Below are 23,082 nucleotides of genomic sequence, written 5' to 3' on the forward strand. Positions count from 1 at the left end.
ATCTACCCAAAGTAGGCTAAGACCCAGAGACAATTTACTTGGTGGATGAGAATATATTTCATAGATTTGAGGTCAGAAAGTAAAGCTACATCTCCCTGCAGACCAGAGCTGGAAAGCTATATTCAATGGTTCTCTATTCCTCTGTCTCTCATAATCTCCTCTGCCCATATCATGAATAATATGTTTTTTCCCCCTATGAGTGCCATTGATTCTTAGTGCTTGCCCGTGTATATAGCAAAAAAGTCATTTAAGCTCTATCAGGACAAATGCAAATTAAACTTAGTGACATTACTTACTTTGAGCTTTCCAGTTCTCTGGAGGAAAACTCTGATTAGTCCAGGTTATTTCCTCTCATCAATCTTTAAGCAAGATAATATTATGGGAATTGGGCCAAACAACTTAGCTTTCTTAGGCTGCAAGGGAAAGTATATTTTGAGAAGAGAGTATGGGTTTGCATGTGAGGAAGAATGGCTGTTGTAGAAGAAATAGTGAACATCTCCATTGCTCTTCTGAAGATTTAATAGGCTGAACAGTAATACATTAGTGCCACTTTGTTCACGTATATCATGTACTTTGACCAGATTCATTTCCCAGAACCCTCTCATGTTTCCCCTTCCCTCTCCTGCTAGTCCTATGTGTCTTCCTCTTCTATGTTCATGTCATGTGTGTATTAGGTTCCATATATGAGAAAAGAAGATTCTGAGTGCATCCTCATAATGGTATTTCTAAAACACGAATCCCATCATGTTTCAGTCCTATTAAAAACCTATTTATCTCAACCACATGGTGGTGGTGTGGTGCACCCTTCATCCCAGCACTCGGGAAGCAGGCAGATCTCTGAGTTCAAGACCAGTTACAGAGTGAGTTCTAGGACAGCCAGGGCTATACAAAGAAACCCTGTCTTGAAAAACCAAATCAACCCCCACTCCATTTATATCCCTTTAAGTCACTCTATCCTCAAAAAATAGCTAAGATTGTTTGTAGTTCTTGCTTTTGGTTTGTTTAATGTTTTTTTTTTTAAGTTATTTTTCAATAATTTGTTTATGTACTTTACATCCTGGTTGCAGCCCCTCCTATGTCCTCTCCTCCTAGCCCCACTCCCAGAAACCCCTCCCCTATTACCTCCTTAGAGAAGGGGCAACCCCTCTTGGGTACAAGCTTGCCCTGGGATATCAACTCACAGTAGCAATAAGTGGTGCTCTCTTTCCCATGGAGGCTGGACAAGGCAGTCCAGCTAGGGGAATGGGATCCAGTATAGGCAAGAGTCAGAGATAGCCTTCGCTCCAATTGTTAGGAGACCCAGCCGAAGACTAGACTGTACATCTGCTACAAATGTGTAGGGAGCCTCCCTCATCCCAGGTCTCTGGCTAGTCTCAGAGATGCTTCCGTCTGACCTGCCAGATTTCCATTCTCTCTCCCAGCCTTCTCCCTTTTTCCCTCATACCTGATCCCCATCTCCGTTTCCCTCCTCACCCTCTCTCCCATCCATGTTCCTTCCTCCACCCACTTCTGATGTCTATTTTATTTCCCCTTCTGAGTGAGATTCATGTATCCTCCTTTGGGCCCTCCTTATTACTTAGTTTCTTTGGGTCTGTGGATTGTAGCATGATTTTCATGTACTTTATGACTAATGTTTTTCTGGCTCTGGGTTACCTCATTCAGGATGTTATTTTCTAGTTCTATCCATTTGCCTGTAAATTTCATGTCTTTCTTTTTACTAGCTGAGAAGCATGGTTTTTATTTTTAATTGATGTAATAAGTATAAATATATGTGAGATGCACATCATCTACAGTTCTTAACAGTCCACTTGCTGTCTTTGCACAACTCCAGAGCTATTCTTCCAGCTCACCCCCACTTTTTACCACCACCCAGGTGTCTCCATACCCAGGACCTGACCTTGGGTGCCTGTCTCTTGTAGTGTTTAGCACTCTTCTCTTTACATATCACGCCACACCATCATTGCTCTTTGTTTGCTCTGGACCATATCTTTTAGCAGGGGATGTTATATTTGGTGTAATGTAGAATATTCTAAGACTAGTGTTTGGTGCATAATGTTTGCTTATAATAAGCAGGCATTCAGTATTTAGTGAACAGATTATAGTGACAGTTGATAGTTTCTTTTTTAACTGTGCATTTTCCTATTCATTTATAAAAACTGAGCTGGAAATAAATCTAAAGCTATTTGAGGACACATGTCACAAAAGAATGTGTGAGAGAAGGCAACCTGAAAGAGACAAGCCTAGTGTAAGGCAGAAAAAACAGAATGAAACAACTAGGGCCCAAACTTGAGAGGAGCAAGCAAGAAGCTGGAGGCCATTTCAGAGCTTAAGTAATGGAATGTACTTCACTAATAATGTTAATCCTTAAGGCAATTCTTTGATGTTGTTATGCCCATAGTGAAGATATTAAAATTAAGAATTAGATCAGAGAACAATAAACTGATTTTGAATCCTTGATATGACAAATACAAATAAGAAGCAAATGAAGGAAATAAAAACCCTCCTGAGAAAGTCTTATCAAAGGCAAACTGTTCCCATACCTCTGCCCATCTTTAAGTGGATCTGAAACATCTTTAAGTGTTTCTGGATAAGTGTGTGAGTTATTTTTCTTAAAGGGATCACTTTCACTCTTTCATCTGTCTTGGATACAGTGCTGATTATCTAATCTATATGTACTCGTTCTTACTTTTACTAGGATAAATTCCACTACCTCTCTCCTTCAAGCTTTTTTTACTCCTTATTCCATGCAGATGATTGAACCTGGGGCCTCATATATGCTATGCAAATGCTTTACTGCTAGCCTAGCCCTTAAGTTCTTTCACAACTAGGCTTCTTTGCTCTTCCTATTTTCTGATTTAGCTAAACATTTTTGGAATCTAAAGGATACTCACCTCTCTTGTGAACCATTATCAACAGAAGCATATAAGCAGGGGCTAGCTTAGTGCATAGTTGTACTGTAGGTCACACGCAGCGTGTGTGTGCCTGTGCGTGTGTGTGTGCGTGCGCGTATGTGTGTGTGTGTGTGTGTGTATACGCATGTGTGTATGCGCATGTGTAAAATGTAATAATTTTAACAGTGGCATTGCTGAAGTGACCATAATCAGTACTATGCCATTTCCCATTTCGGTTAAGATGGGATATCTTATTAAAATTTCTAAATCTCAGTTTTTTAAATTAATAACAAGAGAGAAGGATTGGCGATGCAGTTCTTAGGCAGTGTGCTTGCCTAGTATGAAGGAGGCTCTGAGTTCATCCCTAGCATGAAGCTATCCTTCAAACATACATTTCTTTTTTCCTAATAACTCTTCTAGTTTACTCTGGAAGAATAAAATAAAATGTTATATGTGAAATGCTTTGGGAATATCTGGTCAAACGCTGTAAAAAATGTTTGTAGTTGATGACAAACAGTATTAAAACAAATGGAGTTCCGGAGCTGAAGAAACACCAATCAGGCTCATCTCCAGGCAAGGGACGCCAAGGGTTGCCACGTGACGTCATTGCTCCGCGCCGGGCGCGAAGTGCTTCCACCCTGGCCCCGGCAAGAGCTGCACGCGCCATGGGGACCTGGCGGTGTTTGCTGCACTTTGGCAGGGTGTCATTCCGGGGTGGTAGCGCGGTCTCTGTCCCGCCCCGGGGGTGCCGAGCTTTGGGTTGTGGGCGCCAGGTGTGTGCGGAGTGCGGAGCGCGGGCGGGATGGTGCGGGCCGGACCGCAGGCGCCTGCGCGCTCCCGCTAGCGGGTTTCCTAAGAAGGTGGCTGGGGCTTGTGGTCCCAAACTGTCCGGAGTATGGATGTGTGGCATGCACATTGCTCTCTTGTTTTGGGGTTATTTGGTGAATATCTTAAGGAAAAGGAAAATCTGCAGAAAGCTTAACTCGGTAAAAAGTCCACTTTAGTTTTTTTTTTTTTTTTAAACATCCTCACACTGGCAGACAAATTTCAGCTTGAACAATTTATCTTTGACGTTGAGATTAGCATTTGAAGGAGCACCTAAAGGCTAAATCTATGGCAATGAACATTATTAGAAAAGAAAGGCCTGTTAAGCCCAAACTCTGGGTTGTTTTGTCTTTTACAGCATAGTAATCCAGCAATGAGAATGATTGGTTTAAATGACTTTTTTTTTTTTTTTTTCTTTTTTTAAGTTATTAGGCGCTGAGGGTGAGGCATTGAAACAAAGAAGAACACAGATCATGTCCCGAGGACTTCCTAAGCAGAAGCCTATAGAAGGTGTTAGAGAAGTCATTGTTGTAGCCTCTGGAAAGGGTGGTGTTGGAAAGTCTACCACCGCAGGTATTGTAAGGTGTTCCTTGCCCTCCTGACAAGTGGTGCTCCCAAATGCACTGTAAATGACCACCTTTCAGGCTTCGTGTCTGTGATGTTTTTGACCTTGGTTTCTTAGTACTCGGATTTGATAATGGCTAGGAACGGAACTAAACACTTTTGTTACCAGATTGCCTACTCAATAGAGCAAAATTTAGATTGTCTACCGACATTCTGTTCACTTAACTAGGACTCTCTTTCAGAGGATGGTATGCAAATTACACTGTCCACTTAGCCCAGTGTCTTTGCCATAGAAGTGCTCAGCAATTGGTTGCTGTTACTTTAAAAAAAAAAATCTAGTAATTGTATACTAAATTAAGTCGGTTCTTTTCCAGTCAGTCATTGTACATGGACCTGAATATTTGCATTTATTACTGTTTGTTTTTTATTTAATCACATAATTTATAGCATTTATAAAGTCACCAATACCCATGTCCCTGTGTCCAGATGCATGTGTGGAGAGCATCAGGTGTCTTTGTTGTTCTCCACATTTTTTCAGTGGCTCTCAGGATCTGCTTGTCTCTCCTCTGGTCTTCCCAGTGCTGTGGTCACACCCAGGTCCTTGTGCTTGTGTGGCAAGCACTTTACCTGTTTGGAGCCATCTCCGCTCTGAGTCATCTAGACTTCACATCCTCTTTATCAGTATATTAGTGATGAATCTTTTTCATGACCCTTTTTGGTGATTGTAATTTGTCACTAAGATGTTTTAGCACCAAAGATTTTGAGTTCTAAAATGGAATCAACACCCAAGACTAAGAGTTATTTCCAAAAGAAATCTTTTATTTCTAAAGAGATTATAAGGAATAATGATGTGAGAAACTTCTTGTAGCCCTACCCACTAGAAGCCAGCCTTACCGAGCTATGTTGGCAAGTAAATATGTATTTTGAAGGTTCTAGTGACACACAGCTCTGTGCCGTACACCCTCATCAGCCCGAGGAGGTCGTCTAAAAAAAGTTTGTATTTAAAATTAGATAATTTACCTACTATCAATTTGGAATTCAAATTATTTTGTAATATATGAGTGGATTTTTAAGTGCCATGCCCTAGACTAAATAAAACTTTATATATAGTATTCTTTTAATCCTCACAACACTTGTAAAAAAGTAGGAGATAGCTTTATTTTATAGAGGAGGAAGCAGACTGACGGATAAAAAACCTATAGCTATACAGATATTTATAGAATAATAATATAACAGTATTTATAGAATAATAGGAGGTGGTGGAGCTGGGTTCAGATGCAGGCCTGCTTTGCAGTTTGTGCTTGTGACTACCGTCCTGGTGGACCTGACAGCATTGTTCTGCAGAGAGCTGGGTTTCACTCTACAGCACACCGGTGGTCTGAGGACCTGTGTTTATTAACCTTGCATATGCAGTGCTTGAGGTTCTCTGCTCTCAGCTGTAGCCTGGCTGCAGAGCTGCTTACTCTGTATTGGGGATACTGCTTCTCTCCTGCCTGTCTCTCGAATCCCTGGCGTAGGCAGGTTGGCTGCCATACTCTGCCCCATACCATTTACCTTCTTCCCCTCCTTCTGTGCCCAGCACCTCAGGCTTTTGTAGACTTGCGTATGTGTGAGCTATCTACACAGATACCTGGAACACCATTTTTTTTAAAAAGGAGAATGGGCTACATCTGTTGGATATCAAACAGTTAATTTCTATAAATAAATTTTGAAAGTAAACTATCCATTTCATTGACATTACTTTAAGAAAAACTAAGTGAAATATTTGAGTAACTTTGTAGCAGATTATGAATGGACTATTTTTTTTGTTTGTTTGTTTGTTTGTTTTCAAGACAGGGTTTCTCTGAGTAGCCCTGGCTGTCCTGGAACTCACTCTGTAGACCAGGCTGGCTTCGAACTCAGAAATCCGCCTGTCTCTGCCTTCCAAGTGTTGGGATTAAAGGCGTGTGCCACCACCATGAATGATCTATTTAAAATGTTTAGTCCCAGGCAGGCGTCTGTTGGTAGCTGCAAGGTTATTTTCTGTTTTGTTCTTTTGCTTCTGGCATTTTCTCCTCACCCTTGCTTTACAAGTGAGGGACTTGCTGAAAGGCAAGTTAGTTTTCCTAGAAGGAAAGTTACTAAACTGAATTCTTTCTGTTTCTTTCAGTGAACCTTGCTCTTGCGTTGGCAGCGAATGATTCGGTAGGTGTTCATCCATAGAAATACTAATGTGTTACAGCGTTTTTAAGGCAGTGATGAAGTGTTGCCTGGAGCTGGTGTTGCTTGAAACTAGATGTTTCAGTCTGTGCATGTTTTTAAAAATGCTGCCATGAGTATGGCTCCATGTAGTAACAGTGGTTCTGCAATCAAATGTTGACCTGTATCCCATTGTAGCTTTCATGTTCCTGCACAGACAAAATAAAAATTTACTGTTACAGTCTGTATCTCTGATAGTAGTATTCTGGATTCAACTCTTTTTCTGAAGTTAGGGCCACAGGATGACTTCCAAGCATGTCTAGAATTTAACTTTGTAGCTTAAGCTAGCTCAGAATCCTTCTGCTTCAACTTCCAAGGTCCTAAGATTACAGACATGCACTTCCTTGTCTGCCTGGTTCACCAGAAATAAGTTTCAACTTATTTAACTCAGTAAAACAAGTCAGAAGATACTCTAAAAGTAATGTTAGTCCTTTGGAGCAGAGCTTGAGTAGACTATGTGTGTAATGTAAGATTGAAGGATTGTTTATTCTCCCTTGTATATCATTCATTTTTAAGGTTTGTAGTTTATATATATGTGTGTTTATGTGAATGTATGTCCTCGTGTGTGAAAAAGGAGGCCAGATCCCTGGCATTGGAGTCGTATTGCAGTTGAGAGTCGCCATGTTGGCTCTGGGAACAGAACTTGGGTCCTCTGTATAAACTGCAGTTCTCTAAGCTGCAGAGCCATCTCTCCAGCCCCTGCACCTCACGCTTTCATGGCTGCTGAGCCATATCTCAAGACCCTGCACCTTATGCTTTTGACTGCTGAGCCATCTCTCCAGTCCCTGCACCTCACGCTTTTAGCTGCTGCGCCGTCTCTCCAGCCCCTGCACCTCACGCTTTCATGGCTGCTGCTTTCATGGTTGATCACTTTTCCTTTGATGAATCTTTAGGTTGGCTCTCCTTTTCTCCACTTCTCTGGTTCAAGGACAGCAGGATTTGTCTTTTCCTGTGGGGTTGAGTCTAGGGCTTCATACAGTCTAGGCTGGCGTCAACACCAACCTCCCAGCGGGACAGTGGTGGCACACATCTTTAATTCCAGCACTTGGGAGGCAGAGGCAGGCAGATTTCTGAGTTCGAGGCCAGCCTGGTCTACAGAGTGAGTTCCAGGACAGCCAAGGCTATACAGAGAAACCCTGTCTCGAAAAACAAAACAAAACAAAGCACTGACCTCCACAGCCCACTTTGGTGACTTTTTTCTTTTTTTACTTTTTATGATATCCTTTCTTTCTCCAGTTCCTCCCAGATTCTCTTCATTTCCCTACCTACTCAACTTCATGTTCTCTCTGAAAAACCAAAACAGGAAAAACAAACAACAAACTCAACCAAAATAGATAATGAACTAAAAAATAAAGAAATTTTAAAAAAATGTAAAAAAATAAAGAAAACCAATTAAGAAAAAGAATCAAAGAAGCCAAAACAAACCCAAACTGAAACAAAAAGCACGCACTAACCAACAAAATGCAGTCTATTTTGTGCCCTTTGGAGCGTGGCCGCCCATTGGACTTCCCGGATACATTGTCCAGAAAGAAGTAACAGATGAGTACAATTGGGAAGTCAGCTCTCCTAGCTCTTTAATTTCTGAAGATTTCTTTATATTTGATAATTTAAATGACGATGTAGAATTTTAGGCTCACAGTCACTTTTTGAACTTTGAAAACAATATTCCATTTTCCTCTGAAATGCTAATGAGAATGCCTGATGCTTTTCTGATCCATATTACTCTGTAATAACATGTGTTGTTTTCTCCCTCGAAGCTTTTAAGGTTTTCTTTATGGCTTTTAAAGTTTAAAGTTGTCACAACTATGTGTAGGGTTGTTGGCTTTAAAAGCTGCTGTATGCTTGGAAATTGGCTGGGAGTATTCTCAATTTAGAGGCGGCTTCTCTTCATCCGAGTGTCTGTTCTCATTGTGCAAGCAGCTGCTGACCTGCATGCCGTTCATTTTCTTTTGTGCTCTTTGGCTGTTTGTCGTTTGTGTTTCTCAACAGGCCTTCCACTCCTTTGCCTACGCCTCTGCTCAATAACAGTTATTTAGCCCTTCTAATTTCTTAAGTTTGGAGATTGCTTTCTCTAATTTTCTAGACCCGTGTCTTGCTTTCAATTTAATGTTTCTTAAAAAAAGAAGGGAAGAGTTGTTTATAGGACTCTGATGATCGTATCTAACTAAGAGAAATGTAGCTTCCATTTTCTTGTTTCTTTTGGGGCCTTGTTTATTTAGGACAGCAGGATAGTTGCTTTCCTGGTGCCCCCTGGCTACCAGAATCCGTACACCTGGGGAGTTCCTGGACACACACAGAAGTTTGGCCCTACGTCAGACCTTACGGTTGCAGCAGAGCGCTCTGCAGTCTGTTTGGATCTTCTGCATGGTTCAGTGCTGAAGTCTGAAACCGTGGACCTGCGAATAGCCCTGTTTCTATTCGTAGTTTTAAATACAGGATAGTTTAGTCTTAGCTGACTTTCCCCCTTATCATTTCAGTGGAGTTTGGAAGAAAAGGAAAATCAGCATGCATGTTTAGGTGGCCATCTTGAGGGAAGAGCCAGTAAGTGAGCGAGCTTGCTCATTTATTTATTTATTTATTTATTTATTTATTTATTTATTTATTTTCTCAGCACTTGTTCTGTATCCAGGCTGCCTTTGAGCTCACACTCTTTTTGCCTCAGCTTTCTAAGTGCTGATATTACAGGTGTGTACTGCCATGTTACACTAGTGATATGTTTAAACAGTTTTTTTTTTGTGTGTGTGTATGTATGTATGTGTGTGATTTCTGTTCACATGGTGTTCACATGTCACAAACACTGGAAATCAAGCCCTGGCCCTCTCTCTCTAACGTTTACCTAATATACTACTGACCTTTAATATTGACAATCCTATTTCTTGATCTTTCTTCTGTTCTAAACTACTTTTATTATGAGTTTTATTTTTTTACAGTATCATTTTTTAAAAAGTCTTTAGAAGCATTAATTTATTATTCTTATGTATACGAGTGTTTTGCCTGCATTATGTCTTTGTGTCATGTGAGCATACTTAATACCGATAGATATCATTAGAGGGTGTTAAGCACTGGAGAAACAGACCGTTGTAGTGTCAGGTGTCCGGGGATTGAACCTGGATCCTGTGGAAGAGCAGTCAGATACTCATAACTGCTGTGCAGTCTCTCCAGCCCCTTTACTATAACTTTAATGCACACTGGGAAAGAGGACTGAGTCAGACTGAAAGGCCAAAGGCCGTCAGAAGCACTTGACAAGCTCCATGAGCTTCCTAAGACAATTCATTTTATTTCAGGAACTATGTGGAGTACCTATGACGTTCACTGTCAGACTCTCTGGGAACATAGAGAACACATAAACATGCATGGTAGAGACCTGTAGCCTGCTGAGACTTTATCTATAAAAGTGTGTTGAACATACATGTATCTATGTAATATTTATATGTATGTATGTGTGTGTGTGCGTGTGTGTACTTGTATCTATGTACTTGTCTTAGCTGCCTCTTAGTTTTTTTTTTGTGGTGGTAGAAATTGAACCCAGGGTCTAGTGTGTGCTAGCCAGTTCTACTACTGAGCTGTCTTCCTAGCTCTAGCTAGATTTTTTTTTTTTTGATGGTATATAGTTGAAATTGTTTTTATAGCAGTTTCTTTTGTGAATGAAAAAGTATTAATCAAAACCTATAAGATTTTATTTTATAAAAATGATTCTATTTTGTTTTGTAATAATAGAAACATTGTATAATCTCAAAGTTTTATAAACCAGCACAGATAAAAGGAAGACAAATGTCTTAAGATGATGAAATAGATCCAGGGGCAAATACAACAATAAATTACTCATGATGAGTAGCTTTTATTTCAGACAAAAGCAATTTCCCCCAGCAGAGTCTTTTCATGAATGGAGCTGTGTTTGATTCTCATGGAAAGAGGTACTGAGGACCATGCTATGTTGATGAGTTTGACAGCCTTCATTGATTGTACCCTGCCTGGCCGCATTTTCTCACCCAGCTCATTTCCTCGTCTCAATTCTTTCCAGTATGCATCTGTTTCTATATTCCCATTGTAATGGCAGCTCATTCATTCATTTATACCTCAGTCACGGAGTGCCTACTCTGTCACAGGTACTGTGTTTGGAAACTGTAGAAATGGACAAGACAGCTTTTGCCAGTGGGGGCTCACACACTGGCACACCATGGTATGACACCCTTCCTGCCTGGGCTCCAAATTCTTCCTGTGTACCCTGCCAGTTCACTCATAACTGTTGGAATCACATAGCTGTCCTGCTCAGATTTTACACCCCAAAACCTTTGCTGCTATTCACACAAAGCATTCTATTGTTTTATAACCTTCTGTGTTTCTACAGGAATGTCCTGTACAGTTTTCTGCAGAGTTCTGTGTCCTCTTTCCCAGGCTACCTATATGCCTAACCTAGTTATATTCTGTACCAGGGTGTGAATGTTGGGGGAAGGCAGAATTGAGTGCTCACAAAAATCTAGCTATTGTCTTAATGCACATCTGTGGGTTGCTTATAGTGTTTATACAAATAGTTTATCAGTTAGCATTCCTCTGAGGGTAGGTCAATAAAGTGTCTGAATTCCCTTTAAGTAAGGGTCTTTCCCCAGTGTTGTGAAATTCAGTGGCAATGTTTGTATTTTATTATCATTGCATTCATGTGGTCATTCTAGTATTTTTTTTTTTTATAACTTACACTTATTGAGCACTTACTATATTAGCACAGATAGTTAGCACTTTACATAGACTAATTCCCATGACATGTTTCTCAGCTCATTTCCTTTTCGTAGCAATGACTAAGATTAGGCTCTGTTAAAACAAGAGCCTGCCTCTTTAAGAGGTCTTTGGAGGCCAGATCTCAATGCCTGAAGTGTTCAGGCCACACCTCCCTGCTGCTCTCCCCGGGACAGCAGTAACAAGGATCCCTAATCAATGGTTCTAACCAGCACCTGTTCTTCCATACTCTTTGTTACATATACCATGTTGGACTAAATTACATAATGTCAAACTCCCCCTCCCCATTCCCAGAGTTTATAGGAGTCTGATATTTCCTTCGTTCTTGGGGTTGCTGTTGAGCTCCTCTGGCTTTCTTCTCACTATCTCCCTGTTTGTCTCTTCCTGTATCTTATTCTCACCCTGACTGAAGCCCCTTTCCTGGGTTTTAAAGGTCAGCCTCTCCTTCTATGAAAGCCCTATGCTTGGTCTCTCTCATACATTGCACCATCTTTTGTCTAATGCTTTCCTTCCCACATTGGGGTTCAGGAATGGTCTCTAGGCCCCAAGGCTCTAAATAAACTGCACTCTCTGAAGTGATCATGTGGCAGCTACTTTCTTGGACTGCCTGTTGCAGTTTTATTCTCTTTCTTATTATATTTAACAACTACTATTACAGTCCCCATTGTAGACAGGAGGTCAAAGCACATAGAAATTAAGTGACTTGCTCAAAATCACCAGGGAAGAAAGAACATAACTAAGATTGAACGACAACCTAGTCAGTGCACTTTTAACCTAGTGTCCCTGTGCCATGATTCTTAGCATTAAGAATTGTATTTGGGGTTAGAGACACAGTGGTTAAGAGTCAGTGTTGCTCTTGCTGAGGACTTGATTTTTGTGGCCCATAATCATTTGTGACTCTAGCTCCAGAGGGCCCTGATGCCTCTGGCCTTCAAGGACACCTGTATTCAACATGCATATGCCATATACATAATTAAAAGTAAATCTTAAAAAAACTGTTATAGCCTGTGCCACACAGTAAAACTCATCTTAAATCAAGCCTGTGGTGTGGCATGCACCTGTAGTCTCAGCCATTAGAAATGTGGAAGCAGAATATTTATTTGAGCTAGCCATTTGAGACCAGTCTGGGTAACATACTGAGATGATATTCCAACCAACCAACCAACCAACCAACCAACCAACCAACCAACCAAAGTTTGTTGTCTCTAGTCTTGGTTACCTCTATTGGCAGCTAGTGGAGTGCTTATGGCTTGCATACCACAAAATACATGCTTATTTTGTGGTTGAATTGAGTATCTAGATTGATTTTTCAGTGTGTACGTACAAAGCTCATTTTTCTTTTTCTTTTTTCAAAATAATGTGGGGTGGGAACTAATTTAGTGGCTGTGGTGGTTAGTATTGGTTAATTTTCAAGTGGGCAAGGTATAGAGTTACCACATAGAGCTCTGGGCACACTGTGAGGGATTATTTAGCCCAGAGGCATGCATGCCTGTGAGGATTGCGTTGACTGGATTAGTTGAGGTCTGAAGGGAGAAGTTCTGTTCTCTGGGCCTGGAGCTGGACTTTATAAGAAGGGGAAGGCTGAGTGCCAGCATTCATGGCTCTCTGCTTCCTGTTTGTGCAGCGTGACTAGCTGCTTCAAGCTCCTGCTGTCTTGGTTTTCCTGCTCTGATGGACTGACTACACCCTTGGACTCTGGACTGAAATAAACCCTTTCTCTCCTGAGTTGTTTTTGTCAACTCAGAGTCAATTTGGTCTTCTCATTTTATATGGTACTCAGTCATTTTAGCTGTAGTTACGATTCCTGCTCCTTTGATACTGGTGTGTCGCTAGTCTAGATTACACTGCTGGGCACTGCAGATGATCACTTTAACACTTTCTATGCATTCCCAGCTCAGTATGGGTAGAACAAACACCTTTTCCTATAGTTGTTTTTGTTGTTTGAGACAGGGTCTTATAACCTAGGCAGGATTCAAACTCACTATATAGCCCAGGCTGGGTTTGGATTTGAGGCATAGCTAAGGATGACCTTGAACTTCTCTTTTTACTGCCTCGTGTCTCCCAAGGGCTGGCTCTTGATCGGTGAGTGATAACCTTGAAGAGTTCAGTATAGAGTGTGTACTTCTCCAATACAAAATACATTCTCTACAACATGGTCACTGTAAATTGTGCTTTTACTTATCACAAATAATTAAAATCTAAATGAGATAATACATATGACATACTTAGCACAGTGTCTATCCTATAGTAAGTTGGAAACAAATTTTTAGTATTAACAGTTAGATTAACACTTTCTGTATACAATATTTTTAAGTAAAAGTTAGTGTGTATTTTACTTGACTATTTTAGCAAAGTTTTAAGTGCTTATATTTCATTTTCAGAATGACTCATTAAGTAGATTTTAAATTGGATTTTTTTTTTTTTTTTTTTTTTTTTTTTTTTTTTTTTTGGTTTTTCGAGACAGGGTTCTTCTGTGTAGCCTGGCTGTCCTGGCACTCACTCTGTAGACCAGGCTGGCCTTGAACTCAGAAATCCGCCTGCCTCTGCCTCCCAAGTGCTAGGATTATAGGCGTGCACCACCACCGCCCGGCCTTTAAATTGGATTTAAAAATGGAAAAGGAAGCAGTATTATCTTCAGAGAATTTTTTTGGTTATCTTTTCCATTGATGTTTATCTGAAAATATTTGTCTTTTCCTGTGCTCACATAATGCCTTCATGTGTTCTTCTCTCCAGCTGTGCTGCTTTCTCACAAATGTCCTTTCCATGTGACTAACATTGTCCTAAGCCTTTGAAGTTCTGTGATGGACTTGAAAGTTTTAGCTCAAGAGTCAGGTTCTAGGTGTGGTGGCACATGCCTGTAATCCTAGCTAGCCTTTGGGAAGCAGAGGCAGAATGATCGTAATTCAAGGTCACCTTCACCACAGAGAATGTTCCACTGCAAGGCCTGCCTGGGTTACATGAGACCCCAAATCCCAAAATGATGTAGTTTTGGGGATTGGAAAAGTTGAACATACTATGGCGTTCCCACCCACAGCGGTATTGTCTGCATTAAGTAGTTCACATTCTAGCTTTTTGCTGTCAGGCGGAGCTGGGCCTTTTCCTGGCTGACTCTTACCCTGAATGGCTTTCGCCTCTGCCTTCCTCGTAGAGTTTTAGAACAAGATGCATATGGAATGCTCAGGTGGTGTCTCACACGTGGGGCATGCTGACGGTGCTAAGATAAGGTCCTGTCTTTACTGGTACAGACTGCAGGTGCTAGCATGTACACATTATCTGCAGTGCAGTTACAGTGTGATTTTGGAGTAAAAGGATGTTTCTCACAAGTTTACACGGGGAATCCAGATGTGACCACTTAATTGAAGTTCATGAAGTTCATTTCATCTTTTTTTTTAGTATCAGTATTGTAAGAGGACTACATTCTGATATGTTAACTTAATTTTTTTTTCTTATTTTATGTATGAGTACACTGTTTTCAGACACACCAGAAGAGGGCATCAGATCCCATTACAGATGGCTTTGAACCACCATGTGGTTGCCGGGAATTGAACTCAGGACCTCTGGGAGAGCAGTCAGTGCTCTTAACCACTGAGCCATCTCCCCAGCTCTGTTAACCTATTTTTTTTTTTTTTTAAGATTTATTTATTATTATAAATGAGAACACTGTAACTGTCTTCAGACCATCAGAAGAGGGCACCAGATTTCATTAAGGGTGGTTGTGAGCCACCATGTGGTTGCTGGGATTTGACATGACCTTCGGAAGAGCAGTCAGTGCTCTTACCCGCTGAACCATCTTACCAGCCCTGTTAACCTATTTTTAATGCTTTCACTATATCAAGTCTTTCTTAATAAAGACATTTTGTCTCAGTATCATGCTAAGCTATTTTGAGGAGGAAAGATAGCACTCTTTATGTTCAGTGTATAATTATTTTAAAAGTAGAGTGGAAGCTGGGTCAAGAAACCAAATCCTGGAGGAATAATTGCAAAATCATTACTTTTTGTTTTCTGTTCTGAAATTCAATGGTAATTCTTAGTAGGAAATATTTTATACTTATAAGTGCATTGAAATTCACAATTATTTACATTTACTGATAGATTCTGAAAATATTTTTTAATCTTTATAAATACTGATATACTTTTAGGATAAAAATATAAATACTAATTATGATTTTTTTCCTGCAAGTATTTGATATTTGTCATAGCTATACATGCATTTATTCACTGCATTTCTGATGAGTAACTTTTCCGTATTCTTTACTATGTAGGCTTATTCATGTCTTGAGGGACTGTCATCACCTGGGGTCTGTGCTCAGCATGGTGACCTAGGTTCTGTGCTCAGCATGGTGACCTAGGCTCTGTGCTCAGCATGGTGACCTAGGCTCTGTGCTCAGCATGGTGACCTAGGCTCTGTGCTCAGCATGGTGACCTAGGCTCTGTGCTCAGCATGGTGACCTAGGGTCTGCTCAGCATGGTGACCTAGGCTCTGTGCTCAGCATGGTGACCTAGGCTCTGTGCTCAGCATGGTGACCTAGGCTCTGTGCTCAGCATGGTGCTTACACAGTTGAAAAGACCTTGCCCTTCTCACTTCAGGCCGTCTGTCTATCTCTGAGTGACTATTTTGTAGACTCTTGGTTTCCCATTTCTGTGGGCTCTTTCCTTGACCCTGACTTGTCTCAAGTCGATCCTGCCTCCCCAGTGTGCCTTTCTTTCTTTAAACAGGGTTTCACTCTGTAGTCCAGTCTGGTCTTGCCTTTGTGATTCTCCTGTCTTAGCTTTCAGACACTGGAGCTATAATGTGTGCCTCCTTGCTTGTTCCGCCTTGTCTGGGACCTGTTTCTCTTGGTGGCCACTGGTGCTCTTCCCATCTTTTCCTGCTCACAAGCCTTATGTCCCATCTCACTGAAAAGTGGCTTTTGTCAATAGCTTCTTTCATGTTCTTGCTCACCATTGAATCCCTTTTCTCCTGTCATCCTTACATCCCTCCCTTTCTGCCCCAGAGTCAGATGCCAGTCTTTTTCTACTTTTTTAAAATTATTTTATTTATTTATATCCAAAATATTGCCCTCTCCATCCCTCTTCACAGAGTTCTTCCCCCCATATCCCCTCCTCTTTGCCTCTGAGAGGGTGCTCCCCCTATACTCCCCCCAGCCCCCGCTAGGCATCAAGTCTCTACAGCATTAGGCACATCTTCTACCGAGGCTAGACAAGGCAGCCCTCTGCTACATATGTGTCAGGGGCCTCAGAGCAGCCTGTGTATGCTTTTTGGTTGGTGGCTATGTCTCTGGGAGCTTCCAGGGGTCCAGGTTAGGTGACACAGGTTTGTTCTTCCTGTGGGGTTGCCATCCCCTTCAGTTCTTTCAGTCATTCCCCTAAGTCTTCCATAGGGGTTCCTGACCTCTGTTCAATGCTTGGCAGTGTATCTGCATCTGTCACAGTCAGCTGCTGGTAGAGCCTCGCAGAGGACAGCCATGCCAAACCTCCGTCTGCAAGCACAACATAGCGTCAGTAATAGTGTCAAGGATTGGTGCCCACCCATGGGATGCTGGGCATTCCTTTAGACTCTGCTCCAGTTTTGACCTTGCATTTCTTTTAGACAGGAGGAATTTTGGGTCGAAAGTTTTGTAGGTGGGTTAATATCCCCATCCCTCCACTGGGGGCCTTGTCTAATTACTGGAGGTCGTCTTTGCAGGTTCCATATCCCTACTGTTGGGCATTTCAGTTAAGGTCACCCACATTGAGTCCTGGGAGTCTTCCCCCATCCCAGTCTCTGGGACTTTCTAGAGATTCCCCATGCCACAGTAGCTGCACATTTCCATTCATTTTCCTGGCTCTCTGGGCTTCTGTCTTATCTCTCTCCTAATACCTGGTCCTGTCCCCTTTTCTTCTCCCCTTTTCCTCTCCCACCCAAGTACCTCCCTCCCTCTGCCTCCCATGATTATTTTGTTCCCCCTTCTAAGTGGGATTGAAGCATCCTTACTTGGGCCTTCCTTCTTTTTTAACTTCTTAGTTTCTGTGAGGTATATCATGAGTATTCTGTACTTTTTAGATAATATCCACTTATCAGTGAATACATACCATACATGTCCTTTTGGGTCTCACAAGATGACCCTGGGGTCAGGGCTGCATCTTAAACGAGTTGCCCCTGCTGCCTGGCCCATTGCTACATACCTGGGAAACTCTTGCTAACTGATTGAAAATAAACTAGGTGTGGTGGAAATTTCCAAAGTTTTGAATGAGTTCCAGTGCTTTCTCAAATGCCCACAAATTGCCAACGATCATTTTTGCCTTAGAAGGATTACATTTAGAGAAGCGTTTGTGTTTCAGCACTTTCAATTTTCAGTTAAAACATATGCAGCACATTCTCAAAACTTGTGTGTGAAAATGTTATATGCTAGAAAATACAGTGGAGTGGTTAAGAACATAGAAAACAAGCTTTGTTAAGATTAAAGGCTGGGAAAATAAATCTGAATTCAGAATGGTACTGTTTTAGGTTGTGGCATTTTAAAGCTTTAATTTCGCCCATGGACTATTTCACAGGATAGATTTTGTTCCAGCCTCTTTCCTTCTGGTCGGGACATGTGTTAGTTCCTTTTTGGCAGATGCAGTGTGTGAAAGGGCTGGGGTCAGCACTGCCGTGCAGAAGTGGGTTAGAGCACTCAGATGAAGGGGAAGCAGCTTCAGAGAGCCTTTATTTATTGTTGGCACGATCAGATAAAAATTAGGAGTTTGAACCTCTCACCATGTCTTGCTTCCTCTTCCATCTCTCATAGGCTTTGCCAAATTAACCACATCAACCAATTTTACAAAAAAAGGGAGAAGTGGATTGCTATTTTTAATAGTTCTTTTTAAAGAGGCTTCTTGAGAAAGTCTTTCTCTTGTCTCCCATAAGCTTCCTTTGTACTTTTGTAAAGCCAATCAGAGAATGGCCTGCCACAGCAAGCAGTAGAGCACAGCCCCTTCCCAGAGAGCTGGGGGAGCTGTCCACTGGGCTCTTGGGGGAGGTTCCATGTCATCGTGGGGGCAGATAAGAAGCTAGTGATTGCTAAAAGCAGGGACAAGCTAGATTGCTGCCTGTGGCTCCTAAACAAGGAAACCTCTTTGAATTAAGGGAGGAACTCAGGTAGTCTCAGAAGGTTGCTTGGACCCCTCCATGGGAACAGGTTGCTCTCTGTTTTGATTTTTCCTGTCAACCAAACAGAAAGCATAAGACTTCTCCAAGCCTTGGAACAGCTTTGGCCTCAAACTTGTACTGGAATATTATCTGCAGTGTGATGGGTTTTTTGCTAGTCACCATGGAAACTGATCGAAGTGCTAGTCTTGTCCTGTGGGTTCTTTGGGGTGGCTTAAATAAAAAAAAAAAAAAAAAAAAAAAAAAAAGAATGACTGTGTCTAATCCTGTTCTTCAAATGTGCATTTTCTTTAAAAATGATGAAAAGGCAGCATAGTTAATTGTGAATAAGCTCTCTGTATCATGCTTCAAACAGGCTATTTCAGACATTCTAGGCAGCTGGAGATTATCTGGGTCAAGAGATAGGAGTGAAAATTTTTGTCATATGTGAGCATAATTCCTTTAATTTGTGATTTTTATCTGTTGTGCTCTGTGCTTATATATGCAGAAGAATAATATGTTTAATTTCACTTACCTGCCTGGTGATAGAGGACTTGTCATAGAAATTAAGGCATGGCTGTTATTTTATCAAATCACTGTCAAAAAAAAGGTGGTTTAAATGATCATGTTAGAGATAAAAAAGCAAAAAGCATCTAAGCAATTAAATTGTTTAAATATTAAGATCTTATAGCTGTCTAGCAGTACAGCTTCTGAAAAGACCTGTTTGTAGCTAAAGTAGGTGAGGCTATCTGGTGTTCTCTTTGGGACTCTGAACTTTGACCTTTCCTCTTGTTTCCTAAGTGAGCAGAGGAGGAGTCTGAGAGGCTGCAGCAGTCTGGGAGTCACTGGTGCTGCTAGGAGGAAGCGGTTCATGTAGGCAGTTTCAAATGTGACGCTGTTGTGATTGTAGAAGAGGTGTCTGGTGAGTCCAAATCAATTACATTATGAAAGGTTTGCTTAGTGTTGTAGTCTGATCATTATTGAAATGTGGATGACTGAGGTTTCATCTTGCTTTTTCAAATAACATGTTTTCTTTCATGTTCAAAAAAGTCCATGTCTTGACATGAAAAATCAAGGAAATCAAATTCAGTGCATCTACAGATGAAGGAGGTTCATCCATTCATTCCAGAAATTACTGGGTACTTAGTCATGTGCTAAACACTTCCCTGCAATTTGCATCTGTAGGGCAAGTCAAAGTTTCTGTCATTAAGGATCTTACAGTGAAGTGGGGGAGGCATAATAAATGGACACTTCTCACCCCCTCCCTCATGGTTGACCTTTATTCTTTTTTTTTAAAATGGGATATTTTCTTTATTTACATTTCAAATATTATCCCCTTTCCTGATCGCCCTCCCCCCTGCTTCTATAAAGGTACTCCCCAACCCACACACTTACTCCCACCTCCCCCACCTTGAATTTCCCTACACTGGAGTATTGAACTTTCAGAGGACCAAGGGCTTCTCCTCCCATAGATGACCGACATGGCCATCCTCTGCTATACATATGCTGCTGGAGCCATGGGTCCCTCCATGTGTACTCTTTGGTTTAGTCCCTGGGAGCTCTGGGGGGGGGGGTCTGGTTGGTTGATATTGTTGTTCCTCCTATGGGGTTGCAAACCCCTTCATCTCTTCATTCCTTCCTCTAACTTCTCTATTGGGGACCCTGTACTCAGTTCAGTGGTTGGCCATGAGCATCCACATCTGTATTTGTCAGGCTCTGGCAGGGTCTCTCAGGAGACAGCTATATCAGGCTCTTGTCAGCAAGTACTTGTTGGCATCCACAATAGTGTCTGGGTTTGGTGACTGTATATGGGATGGATCCTCAGGTGGGGCAGTCTCTGGATGGCCCTTCCATCAGTCTCTGCTCCCTTCCATTTGTCTCTGTATTTGCTCCCATGAGTATTTTGTTCCCCATTTTAAGAAGGAATGAAGTGTCCACACTTTGGTCTTCCTTCTTCTTGAGCTTCATGTGGTCTGTGAATTGTTGCTTGGGTATTCCAAGTTTTTTGGGCTAATATCCACTTATCAATGAGTGCATACCATGTGTGTGTTCTTTTGTGATTGGGTTATCACACTCAGGATGATATTTTCTAGTTCCATCCATTTGCCTAAGAATTTCATAAATTCATTTTTTTTAAAGATTTATTTATTTATTTTATATGTATGAGTACATTGTAGCTGCACAGATGGCCGTGTACCATCATGTGGCTGCTGGGAATTGAACTCAGGACCTCTGTTCGCTCTGGCCCTGCTTAGTCCACCCCGCTTGCTCCGGCATAATATACTGTAGCTGTCTTCAGATGCACCAGAAGAGGGCGTCAGATCTCATCATGGATGGTTTTGAGCCACCATGTGGTTGCTGGGATCTGAACTCAGGACCTTCGGAAGAGCAGTCAGTGTTCTTACCTGCTGAGCCATCTTGCCAGCCCAAATTCATTGTTTTTAAAAGCTGAGTAGTACTCCATTGTGTAGATGTACCACATTTTCTGTATCCATTCCTATATTGAGGGACATCTGGGTTGTTTCCAGTTTCTGGCTATTATAAATAAGGCTGCTATGAACATGGTGTAGCATGTGTCCTTATTACATGTTGGAGCATCTTCTGGGTATATGCCCAGGAGTGGTATAGCTGGGTCCTCAAGTAATACTATGTCCAACTTTCTGAGGAACTGCCAGACTGATTTCCAGAGTGGTTGTACCAGCTTGCAATCCCACCAACAGTGGAGGAGTGTTCTCTTTCTCCACATCTTTGCCAGCATCTGCTGTCACCTGTTTTTGTTCTTAGCCATCCTGACTGGTGTGAGGTGAAATCTTAGGGTTGTTTTGTTTTGCATTTCCCTGATGACTAAGCATGTTGAACATTTCTTTAGGTGCTTCTTGGCCATTTGATATTCCTCAATTGAGAATTCTTTGTTTAGCTCTGTACCCTATTTTTTAATAGGGTTATTTGATTCTCTGGAGTCTTTTTAGTAGCAATGAGAGTCATGAGACAGTAAAGGAGTATAAGGACCTGCAATTGCTAGGAGACACTCTTCTCAGTTTCTGCTATACATATGCTATACATATGTTTCTGAGAAGAGTGGGTTTCTCAGTGGGTTTTCTGAGGTGGGACCTCTTAAGACAGAATTTGAGCCGAGAAATGACTGAATTGAGATATGGAGCTACAAGAAGAGAAAACATCCTTTATCTTGGAATATTTGAGGAACAGGAGGAATGACATGTGACTACCCAAGGGAAAGTAGATGGGTGCATGTTTTACAAAATAATGTAATCCATAGTGGAAATTTTAAATTTTTGCTCTATTCATGAGTATGATATAGTGTTATTTTAGCCAGAGTTTTGGCATGATTTAGAATAGACTTAAGGACACCAGGAAGACTAGCTAGTGCTGATGCAGGAATCTGGGCTGAAGGTAGTAGAAGGCTGGACTGTGATGTGGGTAGGTTGATAGTTTCTACAAATGCCATGAAGGTAGGCTACTCTGCTAGTAGGATGGGGATGGTGAAGGAAAAGATAGCATGGGTATCGGTAACATCTCTTTTCTTTAGTATAGTAACATACAGATAAGACAGACTAACCTTTTTAAATACACAGTTCTTTGGCATCAGCTACGTTTACATTGTTATCTAATCATCACTTGGGACTTTCCCCCCAGACATTAGCATAGTCCCAAACAGAAACTCGCTAAGCATTAACAATAACCCTCTCAGCTCCTGGTAATGGCCCATCTACTTTCTTTATCTGTGAATTTGATGACAAATACCTTACCTCATACAAATGGATCATAGAATTGCCTTTTGTGTCTGGTTTATTTCAGCTGTATGGTTTCATTTATGTTGAAATTAATTTGTTTGTAGGATTGTTGTTTTACTTTTATCAACTGTATGAATGCAAATGGTCTTTCTGAGATGGAGACAACCTATGAAGGAGAGATTGGTAATTAAAGTCACTTCTCTTTTACATACCTTAAGTTTCAAATGCTCAAAAGACTTGAGAGTATTGAGGAAGTCCAGAGCTCAGAGGGGAAGTTGGGGCTATGGACTTAAAGTTGCATGTCATAAAAGTACAGACAGCATGTAAATCTACTTAGAAGGAAAAATAGAGTTGAGAAAATGATCTTTTAGCAGTTTATCTATTTTGAGGATGTGGTGGAGGAACATGTCTAAGACCAAGTTGTTAATGATGTAAAATATTTAAAATATTTTAAAATATTCTAATGGATTTTAAGCAGTTGTTTTCCTTATTATTGTTATTTTTTAATTCCCTTACTTTCTTTGGCTTAAAATAGTGGCAGGCTTTTTTCTTTTCTATCTTCTTTTTAGGAATTAAAGTGTCAGGATGAATTGAGTGTTGACTAGAGGGATTAATCCCCAGTGGTACACAGACTAGAAATACTACCTTGGCAGAGACAATTAGAAAATTAATAGATGGCAGTGCTAATAGGATAGAAGGGCCTCATTTATGAACAGAGTATTTTAGTGAGCAAACCAGCTGTGCATGACTAAAGGTGGCTTCCATCCAGGGCGAGGTGTTTGGGGAGAAGTCGTGTGCTTGCTCTTTTCTTTACCAGCAGAGGCTTTTAAGCTAGATTCCTTGTCTCTTCTTTTCCAGAGGACTGAGTTTCAGAAGAAAGACCACACCACCTTGGCGGGATGGAGATGGACAGGGTGGAGTTGGAGAGTGTGTGCAAATGCTAGGAAGGACTCCCAGAAACACCGGTTCATATGTT

General features: G+C 41.2%; 1 protein-coding gene across 4 annotated transcripts in view; it reads left to right on the forward strand.

Moving 5' to 3' along the window:
- The first annotated feature begins 3,522 nt into the window (after positions 1-3,522).
- The window catches only part of Nubpl (nucleotide binding protein like), a 207,570-nt gene continuing 188,010 nt past the window's right edge, over positions 3,523-23,082 (forward strand). The window contains exons 1-3 of one of the 4 annotated variants that reach the window (XM_031355624.1): positions 3,523-3,664; positions 4,142-4,289; positions 6,430-6,464. In XM_031355624.1, coding sequence (XP_031211484.1) covers positions 3,557-3,664; positions 4,142-4,289; positions 6,430-6,464 — 291 coding nt within the window. In that variant the 5' untranslated portion in view covers positions 3,523-3,556. The other 3 variants (XM_031355625.1, XM_031355626.1, XM_031355628.1) reach the window with 3 other exon arrangements.

Source organism: Mastomys coucha, unplaced genomic scaffold, assembly GCF_008632895.1.
Source record: "Mastomys coucha isolate ucsf_1 unplaced genomic scaffold, UCSF_Mcou_1 pScaffold6, whole genome shotgun sequence".
In the NCBI taxonomy this organism is placed as follows: domain Eukaryota; kingdom Metazoa; phylum Chordata; class Mammalia; order Rodentia; family Muridae; genus Mastomys; species Mastomys coucha.